The sequence below is a fragment of the Vulpes vulpes genome, chromosome 8, assembly GCF_048418805.1.
Source record: "Vulpes vulpes isolate BD-2025 chromosome 8, VulVul3, whole genome shotgun sequence".
NCBI classification, from domain to species: Eukaryota; Metazoa; Chordata; class Mammalia; order Carnivora; family Canidae; genus Vulpes; species Vulpes vulpes.
In genome coordinates, this window is record NC_132787.1 from 37,357,034 (window position 1) to 37,373,410 (window position 16,377).

Genomic DNA, 16,377 nt, shown 5'->3' on the forward strand with positions numbered 1-16,377 from the left:
CAAGAAATAAGTGTCAGAGTCAAGGCTTAAACCCATTTTTCTTATTCTTAGGTCATTCTTTCCACTGAACCACAACCACTATTTGGGGCCCAGGTTTGTCAGACTTATTTATAAAGTAGTATCCCTTGAACAAGCAGCCTTCACAAGGGAGTTGGATAACTCAAATCAAGGCCTATGGTCCATACACTTGTGCTGAGAGTGTTACTGAGTATGGCCAGCTTGACCATGGGAGCCAAAAGGGAAATGGGTAACCTCAGCAAATACAATGAACTCAGAGCCTCTGAGGTTACCAATGTCCACAACCTGCTGAGTTCCTGCACCACAAGGAGTGGGGCCTAAGAATCCGCATGGTCATTCCAAGAGGCCCAGATCAAAGCTTCTTGGAAAATAACTTCAGCTGACCTAAAAGCACAGGCTCCAAGAGACACCCCCATTGCAGTGAGCAATCCAAAGGCGACCCAAAGAGCCAGCCCTGACCCAAAGGCACTAATGATCTGGCCAAGAGCTTAGATATGACACACAACTAGAAAACAATGTCAAACATGGTCATCATCATGTAAGTGGAACAAACAAAAACCCATGAGAGTTTAGAGAGGCAGAGGTTATTTCTGGCTAGGATGGGTATGGGGCATTTAGCAAGGAATAGTCAAAAGAAGTAGCAGCTGAGCTACCTTGGAGGGACTCCCTGGAGGCAGAAGGCAGACCCTAGAGTGGATGGTGAGGAGCGTACCAAGGGGAATAGAGGAACGTGAGGCAGGAGAGCTGAAGTCAGATGGTTGAGGACTTTGAGTACAATTGTTGAGCACTAGCCAAGAGGAGGCCATTAATATCTTCTACATTAGGGAATATGAGGATGAAAATTCTGACATAACCACTAACCTAGCCTCCGGTGGAGGGTGAACTGAAGTCAGAATACCAGAGATGGGTCAACTCATTAGGAGGTTATAGCAATAGGCTAGGTAAGTGATAATCAGAGCTGGGACTTGGAGTCATAACAGCAGAAATGGGAAAATGGAGACAGATTCCCAATACCTGGCACAAGCAGGATCAGGGTAACCTGGCAACTGATGGGGTATGGAAGATAGACAGGGAGAAACCCAAGACAAAAAAAAAAAAAGAAAGAAAGAAAAGAAACCCAAGATGACTCAGAGGTTTTAAGCCTGAGTGATTGCAAGGTCAGAGACACCATCACAGAAGTAAAGAATTCATGGGGAAGGAGCTAGTTTGGGTATCAAAGGTCATTATTTCACCTTCAGCCTGTCCGGCAGAACTAGATAGAAGTTATACCAAGCAGGTAGAAATTCAAGGGCTATGGGAAAAGGACAAAGTTAAACAAAAAGATGTGGTAGCCATTTGTTCAAGGGTTAATGCCACAAACTAGATGGGCTTTCCAAGAAAGAGGAGGAAAGAACCTTAGGGAAAATCTGCATTGACCAAATACTTGCATACATCTGGCTCTAAATGGACAGAGCCCCATGAACTGAATGCTGGAAACTGGGGAAGCCATGTGGACTAGGGCAAGGATACGTATCAGAGGAAGTGAGGTACTGTTAGGTACCTGTCCCTCCCTCTTGCACACCTCTCTCTATTTTCTCCAATGACCTCAAGGAAATATTAGGTTAGCACTGACCACAAGTCAGTTCCCACCCCTTGGATAAGCCTCTCCCCTAAGTATGAAAGAGGTAGGAGGAATTCAGATGAGTCCATCAACAAAGAGGATGTCAACTCCTCCTACTGTGGGACACCCCCACACCCAGCAGAGCTCCACCATAAACTAAAAAACAGCATTTTCCCTTCTGATAAGGCTCCTGAGCCTAGTGCAGGGGATGAGGCAATTTCTTGGTCTCAAGTGGGTTAAATTCTACATAACTGCCTTTTAACTGCCTTTAAACATGACTGCCATAGAGTTAGGGACACGTAGGTGGCTCAGCAGTTGAGCGTCTGCCTTTGGCTCAGGTCATGATCCTGGGATCCTGGGATCAAGTCCCACATCGGGCTCCCTGCAAGGAGCCTGCTTCTCCCTCTGCCTATGTCTCTGCCTCTCTCTGTCTCTCATGAATAAATAAATTTTAAAAACAAACAAACATCTAGAGCTCCCACTAGAACATGGTGGGGAGGCACACAGCTCTGGTCTGTGCCCACGTGACCCCAGCTACCTGTGGCCTTCAGCTCCACACCGTGACCACAGCACAGGCCAGAAGCATGATTCCCAAAAGCTGCTGCCCCTGCCTTCCAGAGCTCTGACTGTGAGACCTAATGATCATGCTCAGTCATTCTGTAGGGCTCAGAGTCCTCTCCTCTCTAAACCCACCCTTCCTAGGAGAGGGACAAGCCAGAGGTATTTATCTTAATATTGCTTATGGAGAAACTGAGGCAGAGTATGGAAGAAGGGAATGCTTATTCAGGAATCCTGACTCCTACATTGTGGTAATCCGCCCACTAGATGGCAGTATCTCCTAAAAACTGCCCCACAAACATTCTGGGGGTGAAAATGCCTGCATATAACAGCCAACTTTGGTGGAATAGGCACTTTGCTAGGCAGTTGATCTGGGTTGTATCATTTAGCTCTCATGACAGTTCTGTGAGTTAGAGTCTACTGTTATCCCTGCTTTATAGCATTTGCTCAATATGAAAAGCTAGTCAGTAATAGACTATGTCCATAACTATTATGGTTTCATTACCTCTCAATTAATCTGCATTTTTAAACACCTAACATACTTAAACTTTGAAACAATGTAAAATTTTTCCTTTAAAGAATTAAAATTATTTACTTAGAATTCAAAGATCAGCAAACTTTCTGTGAAGGGCCAGATGATAAATATTTTTGGCTTTTTGGGCCATACGGATCTGTCCCAACTACTCAGCTCTGCCATCATAGTGAGATAAATAATAAGCAAATGAATGGGAATGGCTGCGTTCTAATAAAACTTTATTTACAAAAACAGACAGCAGGCCAGATTTGGCCCTTGGGCCAGAGGTTACCAACACCCAGATTTAGATCATCCTATTTGACCTTGCAAGAGCTTGATGAATCAAGACTAAAATAGGTGAAACTAGAGCTATTTGCTCAAGATCATCCAGGCAATTAGCATTGAGTCAGAATTAATGTCGGATCTCCTAGCTCCCAGTCCAGTACCCTGTCTGTCCCACTTTACATATCAGCATAGAGGCATAGAGAAAATTAAAACCCCAAAGCCCTGGGAGCTGGGGTGGTTGGCAGAAAGAGTAACGAATTCATTGTTTAAACCTGAGTCGAGTCCAGGCTCTTCTTGAAACATTGTTATGTCAACTGAGCAGGTCAGTTGTCTCTGGGGGCCCAATCTCCTCATCCATAGAGGGAGGGAGGTGTGCATAGCCCTGGGTGACCTCTAAGGCTCAAGAGTTCTGACACTGCCTGAGTCTCCTCTGTGATTTGCCCACCCCACCCAACACTCACTTGACGGCAGTGGTGAGGCGCAGGGGCCTGACGCCAGGCGTGGCAAAGCGCAGAGTGTTCATGTAAGCCACATGCTGCAGGGCATGGTTGAAGGTCTCCACATCATCCCCCTCCAGGGTGAGCAGGGACTGCGAGGGATTCACGTGGACCTGGGCCCCAGACACAGACAGCTGAGAGCAGGACCAGGAGGCAGGACAGGAAGGGAGCAGAGGTAGAAAGGTGGGCAGGGATCGGGGGCAGGGGGCATGCTGGGAAGGACAGGGCCAGAGGAAGGGGCTATACCTTCATGCCTTTGCCCAGGCTCTCGAAATCCCTATAGTCCAGCCCCTCCCGACATGCATAGAGGCACTCGATGACCTCGCGGCTCTCCAGGCGGCCTGACCTCACGCTGAAACCAGCCAGGTAGCCGTGGAAGTAGTGGTGGATCGGCAAGGGGTCTCCTAGGGGAGGAACACAGGGGCGGACAGGAGGTGAGAGTGGATGAGGGGAGAGGCGCCTGGAACAGGAAAGGGGCAGAGGGAAAGGGCAGAAGCCTGGAGGAAGAGCGTGAGTAAGAGAAATATGGACGTGAAAAAGGAAAGAAGAGATCAGGAAGTGAAGCTAGGAGAGACTGAAGAAAGCAGAAAGGAAGCCTGAAGAGGGAGTAAATCCAAGGAGAGGACAAAAGTGAAAAACAGAAGCAACGGAAATGAGAAAGGCCCCCAAGAGAGGGAGAAAGGGAAAGATGAGAGTGGGACCAAAGGGAGGAAAGAGGAGCAGGTGGAGGAATAGGAGGGGAAGGCGAGAAGTCGTGGTCACAGGGCATGCATGGGGACCCAGGGGGAGGTGTGGAGCTTCACAGATGCCCAGATCTCCCTACATGGGACCACCTCCTGCCTCCCACCATCCAGTGGATCATGGTCTTGGAAAGCCATTAAGAGAATTCCTCCATTCCCTTCTGTGGGCAGGAAGGGACACCCAGGATTCCACCAAGCTCCATCTGGCCTTACCTCTCCAAGGGAGCCCTGCCTTGCAGCAGTAGTTCTTGGAGGCTCTGCCTCCTGGTGGTGTGGGCAGCAGTAACTACCAGGCTGGCTGGGATTTGGGGTTGGAATGGAATCAGGAGCACAGCACAGAAAGTTAGGGTAAGAGCTCTCTAGTCTCCAGTTCTTATGCACAGAGTACCTTGTGTAGTGTCTGTATTGTTGTCTCCTCCCTTTTCCTTCTCTTTGTTCTTCTCCTCTGGAAGAAAAAAAGTGGCAATGAGTTTAGGGTTGTGGGGACAGATTGGCAGGGAGGAAGAAGAGGTCTTCTCTGCTCTGTCCCCTCCTGTGTAGGAATAACCTGTCCACCAATGTCACATCTCAATCTCTCTGGCCTCTGTTAGAGACCAACATTAGAAGTCTCTCTCTCTCTCTCTCTCTCTCTCTCTCTCTGTGTGTGTGTGTGTGTGTGTGTGTTTGTGTGTGTGTGTGTGTGTGTGTGTGTGTGCAGGCTCCCAGAAGGAAAAAAATAGCTTAAGGAAGACTGATGACTCTCTGAAGTACTACCGACCTCCAGCAGGGAAATGTACTATGAAAATCATCCCTTTGATGGAACAATGTGGGCACTGGCCAAAGTTACAGAAAGAAAGATTCTCACTCTGAGGTGATAGCTAGTTGAATAGAGTTGCAGATGGGTGAGGGGCTAAGGGGAGGACCATGGTCTCCTCCACTGGAGAGCTGAGTCACCCCGCCCAACTGCAGGGTGATGCATGAAGTCAAGCTGCTCTTACTCCTTTACCAATCTTAAGCCACTATGGGCTCCAACCTTCAGCGTCTTCACTGAGAAGCTCAAGGGGACTTACCAGTCCAGCAGGCCCCAATCATGAGAGCAGGTTCCCTTCGGGGTGGGTGGATGAGACCATTGTCATGGATGAGAGCAGGGTCAAATGAGATGCCATCAGCATAAAGCGTGACTGTGGGGAACTCCAGGTTCAAAGCATAGTGGTGCCACTCATCATCACAGACCTGGGAGGCAGTACAAGGGCAAGAACCCACATAAGGTACTGCCCCTTCTCCTGGGAGACAGGATACAGTCCCTCATATTCCCAGGTGTATCAGCAGGACTTACTAGTGAATTGCTGCCTACCCAACTCAAAAAATAACATCCCTGCCCCAAATCTATCAGGCACCAACCAGGTAAGTACCTATACTTCAGGGAAATCTCTAAAAATTATAAACATTCCTAGGGGGACTAACACACTATTTTGTGAATAAATTTCCCCCAAAAATGTACGTATGTATGTATGGCACTGGAAGATCTAGAGAAGTTTGTAACCCAACAGTAAAACAAAGAGGCTCCCCATAGAAGTTTCTCCTAGGGTCAGTCAAGATGGGGTTGGAGGATAGTCAAAGGAATCAGAGGTAGAAAGTTCTCTGCCTTATCAGCTTCTAAGTGCTGGAATGCCTTAAGATTCAATCTAGACCCTTTTCCCTTTTCTTTCTACACACTCTTCCTAGGAGTTACCTAGTCTGTTCCTGTTGGTCAGATGCCACATTCATGCCTATAACTCCAAAATCTACAACTCCACCCCACAGCTCTCCTTTGAATGCTGGTCTCTCCACTTGGAGGTCTCACAAGTATCTCAAATTTAACATGTGTAAGATGGAAGTCCACATTCCTTCGCAATCTCCTCACTTTTCCCTGGGCCAGCATAAACACTCCACTGTCGTCTAGTTGCTCAAATGGATGACCTACAGGATACCTTTGATCCTTCCCTTTCCCTCACCTTCCACATCCAATCCATCAGTAGTATTGTCGATCCTAGGTCCAAACAGAGCTAAAAGCTGTGGGTTTCTGTGCAGTTCTCTACATTGCCATGTATCAGTCAAGTCCTCAATCTTTACTGTGGCAACAGCCTTGTCTGGGTCCTTACGTTTTTATGTCTCTTCAATACATTCCTCCCATAGTTGCCAAAAGTAATGTCTTAAAATGTAAATCTGATCAGATCACTTCCCTGCTTTAAACCCTTCAAAAGGCTGCCTTCATAGGACAATATCTAAACAAACTTCAGCTGACAAAGTCCACTGTATAACATGATCACTACCCATCTCTCCAACCTCATGCCCAGTCTTTCCCCCTTGTTCACTGTATGCTCATCCCACTGGCCTTCTCATGCTTGCTGAGCGCTTACCTGCCTCAGGGCATTTGCATCAGCTCTTCTCTCTGCCTAAAACACTTTCTTCTCACCTATTTCTTATCCTTTAGAACAAAACTTAAGTTTCACCTCAATCAGGCCTTCTCTGAACATCTGATCTCAGGTGAATTCCCCTCTCTTTGCCTTCTCCCATTCTCGATTTCAATTCTCTGCTTGTTCTTTCAGAGAATTTATTACAATTTACCATTTGTAGATGACGTCTTACTTTTTAAAAATCTACCTATCCAACTAAAATGTAAGCTCAAAGAAGCCAAAGACTTTGTACCATCTTCTATTCCATTGTATCCTTAGAACTAAGAACTAAGAACGGGAGAGCCTTACTTGATATTTAACAAATATTTATTGAATAAATAAGGGGAAATAAAAGAAAAGCAGAGTAATGTTGCTAATGTTAGCAACAAAGGGGAAAGATCAAGAAGCAGCAAATGGCGGACTGTGTCTTTTAAAAAGTGCCACAGAAAGTGAAAGCTTTTGTAGACAGTCCTCAATTATCCAATTTGTGGATTTTCTAGACTCTTCCTTTCCCTTTCTCTTTCTTCCACTTCCTGCCTTTTTTCAGCTGTCTGCTTACTCCACACTCTACTGGGGTTTGTAAGAAAAATAAAAGGAGATGAGAACTCAAATTAGTCCCCACCAGTCCTTGTGGTCAGCTTAGAAAAGGAATAAAGCACAAGCACAGGCTGCATCTATCAGCTCAAGAGAGGATTTTACTCTTTTTTTTTTTTCGGTCTGATTTTATTTATCCTTCATAATCACAGAGATTAGTATTAAGAGTCAACATTCCTTCTGGCTTATAAGGTCTATCACATCATTTAATCCCGCAATGACCCTGATACACACAATTTCTATTATTCCCATTTAATAGGCCAAGAAACTGAGATTTAAACATACCAAGGAAGATTTCATGGCTGGTGAGTTCCCCTGGCCAGACCCAAACCCAATCTGCATACCTCAGAATTACTTACTTTCTGGCTTACAACATGCTAACTGCTTGAGAGTCAGGGATATGTGCTGTTAACGTTCTAAGTAAGGAAAAGGTGAAATAAAACAAGGAGTGAAAGATGGCTGGTTGGGTATGATGTTAGTAGTAATGTGTTCCCAATTTCTTTTTAATCCTGGAGTGCTTTCTGTAGGAGACAAGCCTTGAAAAAGGAGAACAAGAGAACCTGGGAGTAAAGGTCAGGCACTGAAAGTGGAGCATGAAGGAGCAGAGAGCAACCCAGAAAATACCAGTCCCTTCCTTCCAGCTCTCCCAGGAGCCTGGCACTGGCCTTACCTGCTCCAGCTTCCAGAGGAACTTGACTGGGCGGGCACTTTCAAGTAGAGGCCAGTAGAGGAAGGCAATTCTACAGCCATGGACGGTCAGTGAATAGTGAGAGAAGCCATCCTCTGAGGGAAGAGGATGGAGATAGAGGTCAAACATAGGGCCTGAGGCAAGAACAGGTTCACCAAAGAGAGAGGACTTGGGATTCTCATTTCTCTCTCAGGTGCTCTCCCTCCTGTATTCCCTAGAGTCTACTCTCTTTCTCTTCCTCTGACACACACAGAGTCCAGTCCAAGTGATCATGAGAGCTTCTTGAGCATTCTGACTAGCCAAGTGGAACACTGGCCAGCCTGTTCTCACTGACATTTCTACTGGTCCTTTGGTTAATGCAAACTCCATGGGTGACAACCCTTTTCAAGTCAAGAGAAGTGCGGTTGGAGAAATGGCAGAAATGAAAGGTTAGGACAAGACTGAGCCAAGAAGGACGTGCTACTGCAGTTGAGGAAAGAGGGGGACTAGGAAATTGAGTCAACTAGCCCTTCTAAGAGAAGGACAGGATGGGATCAGAGAGAAAGAATGGGGCACACCACTATCCAGGCTTTTCCACTGCAGTAGACATGGTTCAATGGGAGTAGACTGGGGGGCAGCCTGTCACATGGCAGGATGCAGGGAGATTGGGCAATTGCAGGTGAGAAGGGCAGCGAGTGGTCCCATTGCACTCTGAGAGCAGTAGGGTCTCAACCTGTCATGTAGGCAATAAACCACATAATTTCAGAGAGCATCAAACCTAGCACCGCCATCTTACAAATGATGAGAGAGGAAGTGACCTGTCCACAGCCACAAACTGGGCGGTGACAGAGGCAGGATAAGAGGCCAATTTCCTCACTCTCAGACCAGTGCCCTGGGGAAGGCTCACCATTCTGGACAGTGTTACACATGATGGTTTCTTCTTCCTTCTTGCCCTTGTTGGGAGTTACACCATGCTTCATCCAAAAGGACAGAGTAAAATGGTCACTGAGACTGTCCTGGGGTCCAGAGCCCAGCCCAGCTGTGCCACCCAGGGGCACCTGCACAGCTTGGGTGCCATTGAACCAGTAGATGAGGCTGCTGTCCTGGCTGTAGTGCACCGAGAGTCCTGCTGTCCAGTTGGCATTGGGGCCAGGCATGGGCAGCAAATCTACCTCCCCAGTGGCAGCACCTGTGGGAGCCCCAAAAGGCACAAGTGTCAAAGCTGAGAGGCAACAGTTGGGGAAAAGGAAAGCAGCCAGAGCAAGAGTGACTGAAGGAGAGAGATTTCCCACAGCTAGTCTCATGGCCTTTTCTGGCCTTTCAAAGACACAAGAGGGTGGACCTCTCTTCAAGGAATGGCTCTCCAACTAACTCATTCTCCAACCCTTCATCTCTCTCTGCCATTGTTCCACAATGTACCTGGTGACTGTCATGTGCTAGCATTATGCATTTTTCCAAATGATATATTGATTTGCTTTGGGGGCCACAAGAGTTAACCACATGCTACAACCTCTATGGATATATACACCTTTAGGTGAGCAAGAGAAGATGTAAAGCAGAGTCTTAGGAAAGAGGCAGAGGAGGGTCAGGCAGAGGTCTCTGGAAGGGGAGGGCACACCCACCACAGAGTTTCCTCAGGGCCCGCTCTGAGTAGTTGTCACGGTCGCAGCCCTTGGCCACATGGCTGGTCTGCAGCTCTATAGTGGCCTGAATATTCCAGAGAGGTTCATCACAGGTCTCCAGGCGGATACCAGGGAACAAAGCCAAGCTCCCTGCACCTGGTGCATATTCAATCCTTTTGTTCCAGCCTGCATGGGAGAAAGGGAGAGGGTAGTGGAGAGAGAAGAGAGGAAGACAACCCCTCTTATCCATTCTGCTCTTGTCATGTCCACTGACACTCTTGGGTAGACAGCCAGGGTAGACAGCTGCAAGTCTGCCCCCAAATATCTCTACCCTGGCTCCTAACCTAGCCCTATGGAGAGATCAAGGTGAAAGACAATTCACAAAATGGATCACAGAGCAGAGATCCTCACCTTGCCAGCTGGGTTTACAGGTAGGCTTCACCTGGATCTCCACCTCAGCATCATCCGCTGCCCGCTTCTTCCCACAGTCATAAGCTGTCACTGTGAACTTATAGAGCCTCTCACCACTGTACTGCAGCTTCTCCGTGTTTTCAATATTTCCTATGATGGGTGTGGTGGAAAACAAAGAGGGTAAGGAGTGCTAGAGAAAGCCTAGGGAGGCAAGATGACTCATGAGTCAATTGGGCAGCAGATGAATTAGGTAGCAGGGAGTTGGGAAGGATGTATCTGGGGGAAAAAGGCTCTACATTGGGAAGGAGGTTATGGAATAATGATCTGAGAGGCACAAGTGGAGAGCTCAGCCCGGGATCCTCTGAGGGATATGGGTATACAAGGGATGGGCAGCTGGAGTGGGCAGGAGATGGACTCACCGTCATTGTCTATGAGGAAGGGAGTGTTGGGTGTAAGGATCTCATAGTAGCAGATCTGGCTGTACTGGGGGGAACAGTCACCATCAATGGCTTCCACCCTCAGGATGCGGTCGTACAGCTTCCCCTCAGTTACGGCAGCGCGATATAGCCGCTCCACAAACACAGGGGCAAACTCATTTACATCATTGACCCGCACATGCACAGTCGCCCTGCATGAACCAGAGCAGGAGGAGGGACAAGGAAGAATCAGCCAGCCTCAAAACATAAAGAGAAGCACAACTAGGAATGCGGACAGGGAGCCAGGACAAACAGGAGCCAGTGTGTCCTGAGCTAAGGGCCATGGGCATGCTTATTCCACCCACCCCCAGGAGACCAGGTCCCACAGGGAAGGGGATACTGATATAAGGGGTAAGGAACAACCCCAGGGGATACCAACTGCTGACTTGGAGTACTCCTCTACCAAATGCTATAGGCTGGGTGCCAAGATGAGGGACACAATAGAATTTTGTATCCAGCTGGCTGTTCCCCCATGATAGTCAGATCCAATGGCATAATCAAGGAAGACACAGAATAAAAGCCAAATTAAAACCAACCAGAGAATGGAGAGCCTGGCTAGCTCAGTCAGTGGACAGCCAAATCTTGGTCTCATGGTTATGAGCTCGAGCCCCACAGTGGGTATAGAAATTACTTAAAAATGAAAATCCTTATGGGGCACCCTGGGCTCCACAGTCATTTGAGCATCCAACTCTTGGGTTTGGCTCAGGTCCTGATCTTAGGGTCATGAGATCAAGCCCCACATTGGACTCCCCACTCAGCTCAGAGTCTGCTTGAGTTTCTCTCTGCCTCTCTCTACCACCTCCCCCCCTCAAATAAATAAACAAGTCTTTTAAAAAAAATAAAAAGAAAATAAAATCTTTAAAACCAACCAGGAGAAGGAAAGTGGTATTTATATAAAAGCCATAAGTCATCTGACGTGAGTGCAAGAGGAGTGCTGCCTTCTGTGCATGTGTGTGCAATGTGCATGTCAGGTGTGGCTCCCCCCACTCAGGCCCCATGGGGTAAGCAGCCCTGGGACTATGCCCTTCATGCTGAGCCTTGCCCCTCACCAAGATCTAGGCACATTTCAATAAATGTATGTATGTATGTATCTCCAGAGGCAGGGTCCTATCTCCAAATGGGAAACTAAGTCACAAGGAATCGTTTATCACTGGTCCTTCTTAGTGGCCCAGGAACCCTGAATGCCAATCTTTCTTGGTTCTCAGAAGAGAAGTTAGCTGGACACAGTCATAGGATTCTCAGGCCCCAGCTTTCTTCATCTAGCCGACCCTCACCTCACGCTGTGCATGTGTGTATCATGTGTGTGAGTACGTGCATGCTGCAGACTGGTGGGGCGGGTGGAAGGAATCCAGATGCGTGCTGAGATGCTCATCATCCTCCTCCTTGTTACCCTCCTCCTCAACATAACTCCCATGTACTGAACCTTTCCCATGTATCAGGCACTGTGGTGAATGCTTTTTACACAAACCATCTCCTTTACCCTTTTTCACAGCAACCTAGAAAAATAGGGATAATCATTTTCTCCATTTTGCAGAGAAGTAAAAGTGAACCCAGAAATAAGGGGATCCTGGTTTGGTTCAGCGGTTTAGCGCCTGCCTTTGGCCCAGGACATGATCCTGGAGTCCCGGGATTGAGTCCCACATCGGGCTCCCGGCATGGAGCCTGCTTCTCCTTCCTCTTGTGTCTCTGCCTCTCTCTCTCTTTCCCTATGTCTATCATAAATAAGTAAATAAATAAATCTTTAAAAAAAAAAAAAAGAAAGGCTAAATAAGTCGCCCAAGGTCATAAGAGGCAGAACCAGGGTTAGAGCCCATAAATTTGACTACATGTTTCTATCACCTTGAATGAAAGCTCCTGGAGGACACGATGAACAGAGGAAGAGGGGTGGATATCCAATGCCAGCATGGACAGAGGAAGATGAGGGACTTGGGAGGAGGGAGGAGGACCCAGAAGCAGGGAGCAAGAGGCAAGGGCTTCCTCACTTGTGGGATTTCTTGGTGTTGGCCCCGTCGGGGCCCTCGCCACAGTCATAGGCCTGGATGGTGAAGGTGTGCTCCTTCTGGGCTTCACAGTCCACTGGCTCCTTGGCCCGGATCAGCCCTTCTCCAGTTGCTTTGTCCAGAATCACGGCCTCAAAAGGTACCCCAGACCCGTGGAGCCGGAAGCCACAGATCTCACCTGGTCCAAGGGGGAAGGAGGAATGAGGCTCCTTCTCCTTGGCCACTTCCAGCATCTTCTTCCCAGCCTCAGCCTCCCTGCCTTGGGTTCTGCTTCATCTCTCCTCCCAACCCCCCCTCCTTGAATGTGGGAAAGTGTTAATTATCAGACATACAGCTCTAACACCAGCTTCCCAGAGCTGCAACCTCTCAGAGCTACTGGGTCTGAGATGTGACAAAATCTTGATGTGGTTAACCCCTGCCTGCCCACATCTTTCTCTCTGGCTCCTTCTGCTCAGCCACCATCATTAAATCTACCTCTACCACTTTGCCGAAGCCTCTTCCCCACTTCCACTGCTCTCCCTCCCAGGACTTCCTCGCTCCTCCTTTGCCCTCTGCCTTCCCAACCACTTTTTCTCTGTCCTACCCACCTTGCCATCCCCCAGCCCCAATCACCTGCATAGCGCAAGGGGGCATCCTTGTCCAAGGCAAAGAGTGGTGGGTTCAGCAGGACCGTGTTGTCATTCTCCATGACGATGCCTTGGTATTCAGCCTCGATCCATGGCTTGTGCTTGTTGGCTGTCCCCGCCCCGCCCAGGGAAAAGAGAGGAAGCACCTGTGAGCTGGCCCTCCACTCCTGTACATCCCAGACACACTTATATTCCAGCATTATCACCCTTTCCACCTGCTACAGAAGCACCTGCAGGAGGAAGGGCTGAGGACAAGAAATCAGCATTAAAGGAGTCAGAGGATCTGAGAAAGGTTACAGGCTTCTCCTACCATAGGATAGGCAGTTTCCATGGCAACAGCCTACTCTGGGGGTAGAGGGGCAACCACTATCTCCACGGGGAAACCTGTGGTCAGAGGGTGAAGAATTTTCTTTGGGAATTTCAAGTGCTAGAAAGTGGAGACTGGAGATTCAGAATGCAGTGGTAGGCCATTTAGAAGGCCCTGGGAAAGGGAAGGGATAGATTAAGAGCAGAGTTGAGATGAGAACAAGAAGATCTAGATGTTTCCTGAGATCCTGAGTGTTTATCCTCTCCACTGCCACATCACCCCATCTCAGTCCTGATCCCTCCACTCTCCCAGGCAAGCCCCAACCTAAGTCCATTCAACCGAAGAGAAAAGAAAATATAGGACAGGAGGAGGGGGACAGGGAGGGGCAGGGATGGAGCAGAGGAATCAATGCCAAATGACTAGACCCAGCACAGCCGACATCCTAAGGGATTATTGAACTGGCCTAGAAACATGACAAATCCCCTCCCTGCTCCTCATCCTATACCCAAGAGAGCACTCATAGCCAGTACATCTCTGTGTCCCCCACAAGGCCACCAAGCCCCACACTCCCTGAACCCCACTTTTTACACAGACTCATGACTTAGTCCTACTTCTTGCCTATCCCACCCCTCTTCCCTTCAACCACCAGCCAACCAGGAAGGATGCGGGACTCACTCAGCCTCTAGATTTCCCTATCTCCTGCCACACTCAGCTCACTCAATTGTGTCTCCTCCTAGGACTCATCTCCCACTAGCTGGTGAGGGGCTCTGGGGACAGCACAGTGTGTTCCCTTCCCCTCTACATCATCCCCCATCCCAACTGAACTGCTTGCTCTGTCTAAGCCCATCATGCCAACCACTGAGCTCCCAGGGCCCATTCATGATGGCCTATCAGTGGAACATGGGTGGAGGAAGACGTATCATCAATGGGAAACTGAGTCACCAAAAGGAAACCTGCCCAGTGTGTGATGGTGAACAAAAACTCCTCATTTCCAGTCTTCCCTCCAATCACACGACAAAAAAAAGCCTTCTGGTACCAGAATGCCTGCCCCTTTCTCGAAGATGATCACCAGAACCCCCTTCTCTAATGGCAGAGGAGAAAGCCACAAGATGGTGCTCAGAAAGTAACACAGGAAGTGGTGGGAGGCTAAGAAGCTGGGCTGAGGTCAGAGATTGAGGTGAGGAACTACAGCCTGCAGATGAAGGAGCTGCGGTGCAGCAGGCCGGTGCTGGACACCCTCTCTACAGCTCACCCCCAAGTCTCCCAGTTCCTCTCCTCTTGTCCACAGACTCTTCGTGCTCATTTCCTTCACTCACTCCTGGCTCCCTGTCCTTCCTTCCTTGGCTTTCTCTTCCCCCTCTCCTCACCTGTTCTTAAATCTCCTATCCATCCTCTCTTTTTTGCCTCCACCTTTACCCTCTCCCATCTCCTTCTTGTCCCCCTCCCATGCCTCATCTCCCTACTCCTTCTCAGCTTTCCCTCTCACCACTCGTTTAGCACCCCCCCCCACACACACACCCACTTCTGCCCTTACCAGCCTTTCTCCACCTACCTGAGACCTGTCCTCCCCCTCCCCTCCATCCCTCCCCCCCTCCACCGGGGTCCCTCCGTTGGCCTCACCCAGCTGAATTTCTCTGCTGTCTGCCAGAGAGGGCAGCTCTGATAACCCTCAGCCCAGCTGTATGCAGGGTACAGATGCAGAGGAACACGCCAAAACATACGTGCTCCGAATTGCTGAGCTGCAAGGAACTGTTTCTCCCCAGGATGGGATGGGGATGAACCAGATGGATCTGCCACACACTCTCAGTGCGGGCACACCCCAGTGAGCGCAGAGAACTATCCAGAGATGTGTATCACCCTTCAGGGGCAAGTCCTTCTGAGACCTGAGATATCTCCCACAGGCAGAAACTGGAGGCCGGAGACACAGAGACCCCAGGAGGAAAATGAGGACCAAATGGGAGCCAGAGAAGCACATGGGCAGAAACGGACCAGAGAGGACGATGTGGGGAAGGGGATGTGAAGGAGAGAAGGGGGCAGCTCTCAGAAAACGTATAGGAAGGGGGATGGTCAGAAGAAGCCACACCTGCCATTTGCCAGAAAGCTTCCACGACCCCTGCCCACCCCTACCCCTACACGGGCTGCTGGATACCCCTCTCTCAGGGCCCCCCTATCCCCATCTCACTTACCTTTGTTAGAGGAGCTGGAGGGGAACAGGGAGGCCAGCAAGAGGGGTAACAGCAGGAGGATCATGGTGTGGTGTGGTGTGGTGTGGGCAGGGGAGGGCAGGGCAGGGCCAGGCGATCGCTCTCCCCCAGGAGCCTCCAGCCGGCTGATTCCACCCTTGGGGGAGGGATGCGGGGGGCTCTCCAAGGAGGGGACGGAAGATAGCGGGCCGCAAGGCAGGGACAGAAAAGGGCCTGCCGCCCACACTAGTCCATAGAGCAGACCTACGCAGACCCCAACCTGGGCGGCTGAGGTGAGGGACTTGCAGAGGCTTCTCGTTCGCTCTGGAGCCGGGCGTCCTCACTCTCTCCCTCATTCCCACCCCATCCCCGCTACTGCAGGATGACGTCAGCACGGCCAGGCGCGGACTGATGGGGCCGCTGGCCAATCGGGTGGCTGGGGGGGCCAGGTGCTGCAGGGGGGGAGGGAACCAATGGGACCGAGTAGCAGGGGCGGGAGACTGTGGTAGGGCTTTTTCCCTAGACTGCAATTTGGGGGAGCAAGGGAACTGCGGGGGCTGGGGAGGAAGCTGGAAAGCCGTAGAGGGGGTGGGAAATAAGAGGGACATTGGGAGAATCGAGAAGCCAGAAGCCTGGGGGTGGGAAAGGAAGACGTCAACGGAGACCTGAGGGAGGCGAAGAGGAGCAGTATCACGTCACCCGCCCCCCCCCCCCCAACTCTGCATTAACCTCCTTCCACAGCCCATTCCATCAGCAAGTCCCTGCTGCGTGCCTCCTGGGAGCCTTGAAGCAAAACCCACAGCCTGAAACCAAGAGATCCTACCTAGCTTTTCAGTTCTCAGCCCCGGCTGTCTGAGGAAACCAT

The 16,377-nt window shown here is 49.7% G+C and overlaps 1 protein-coding gene across 3 annotated transcripts in view; it reads right to left on the reverse strand.

Annotated features, from left to right (window-relative positions):
* The window catches only part of CLSTN3 (calsyntenin 3), a 32,064-nt gene that overhangs the window by 10,971 nt on the left and 4,716 nt on the right, over window positions 1–16,377 (reverse strand). For 2 of the 3 annotated variants that reach the window (XM_072766093.1, XM_072766092.1), the window contains 11 exons: window positions 13,009–13,131; window positions 12,379–12,574; window positions 10,340–10,548; window positions 9,921–10,070; window positions 9,510–9,695; window positions 8,795–9,076; window positions 7,891–8,003; window positions 5,262–5,424; window positions 4,601–4,657; window positions 3,719–3,876; window positions 3,437–3,585 (listed from right to left, as the gene is read on the reverse strand). In XM_072766093.1, the coding sequence (XP_072622194.1) occupies window positions 3,437–3,585; window positions 3,719–3,876; window positions 4,601–4,657; window positions 5,262–5,424; window positions 7,891–8,003; window positions 8,795–9,076; window positions 9,510–9,695; window positions 9,921–10,070; window positions 10,340–10,548; window positions 12,379–12,574; window positions 13,009–13,084 (1,739 nt within the window). In that variant the 5' untranslated portion in view covers window positions 13,085–13,131. Of the gene's footprint in view, window positions 1–3,436; window positions 3,586–3,718; window positions 3,877–4,600; window positions 4,658–5,261; window positions 5,425–7,890; window positions 8,004–8,794; window positions 9,077–9,509; window positions 9,696–9,920; window positions 10,071–10,339; window positions 10,549–12,378; window positions 12,575–13,008; window positions 13,132–15,515; window positions 16,157–16,377 lie in introns of those variants that run through there. The other variant, XM_025995286.2, reaches the window with a different exon arrangement.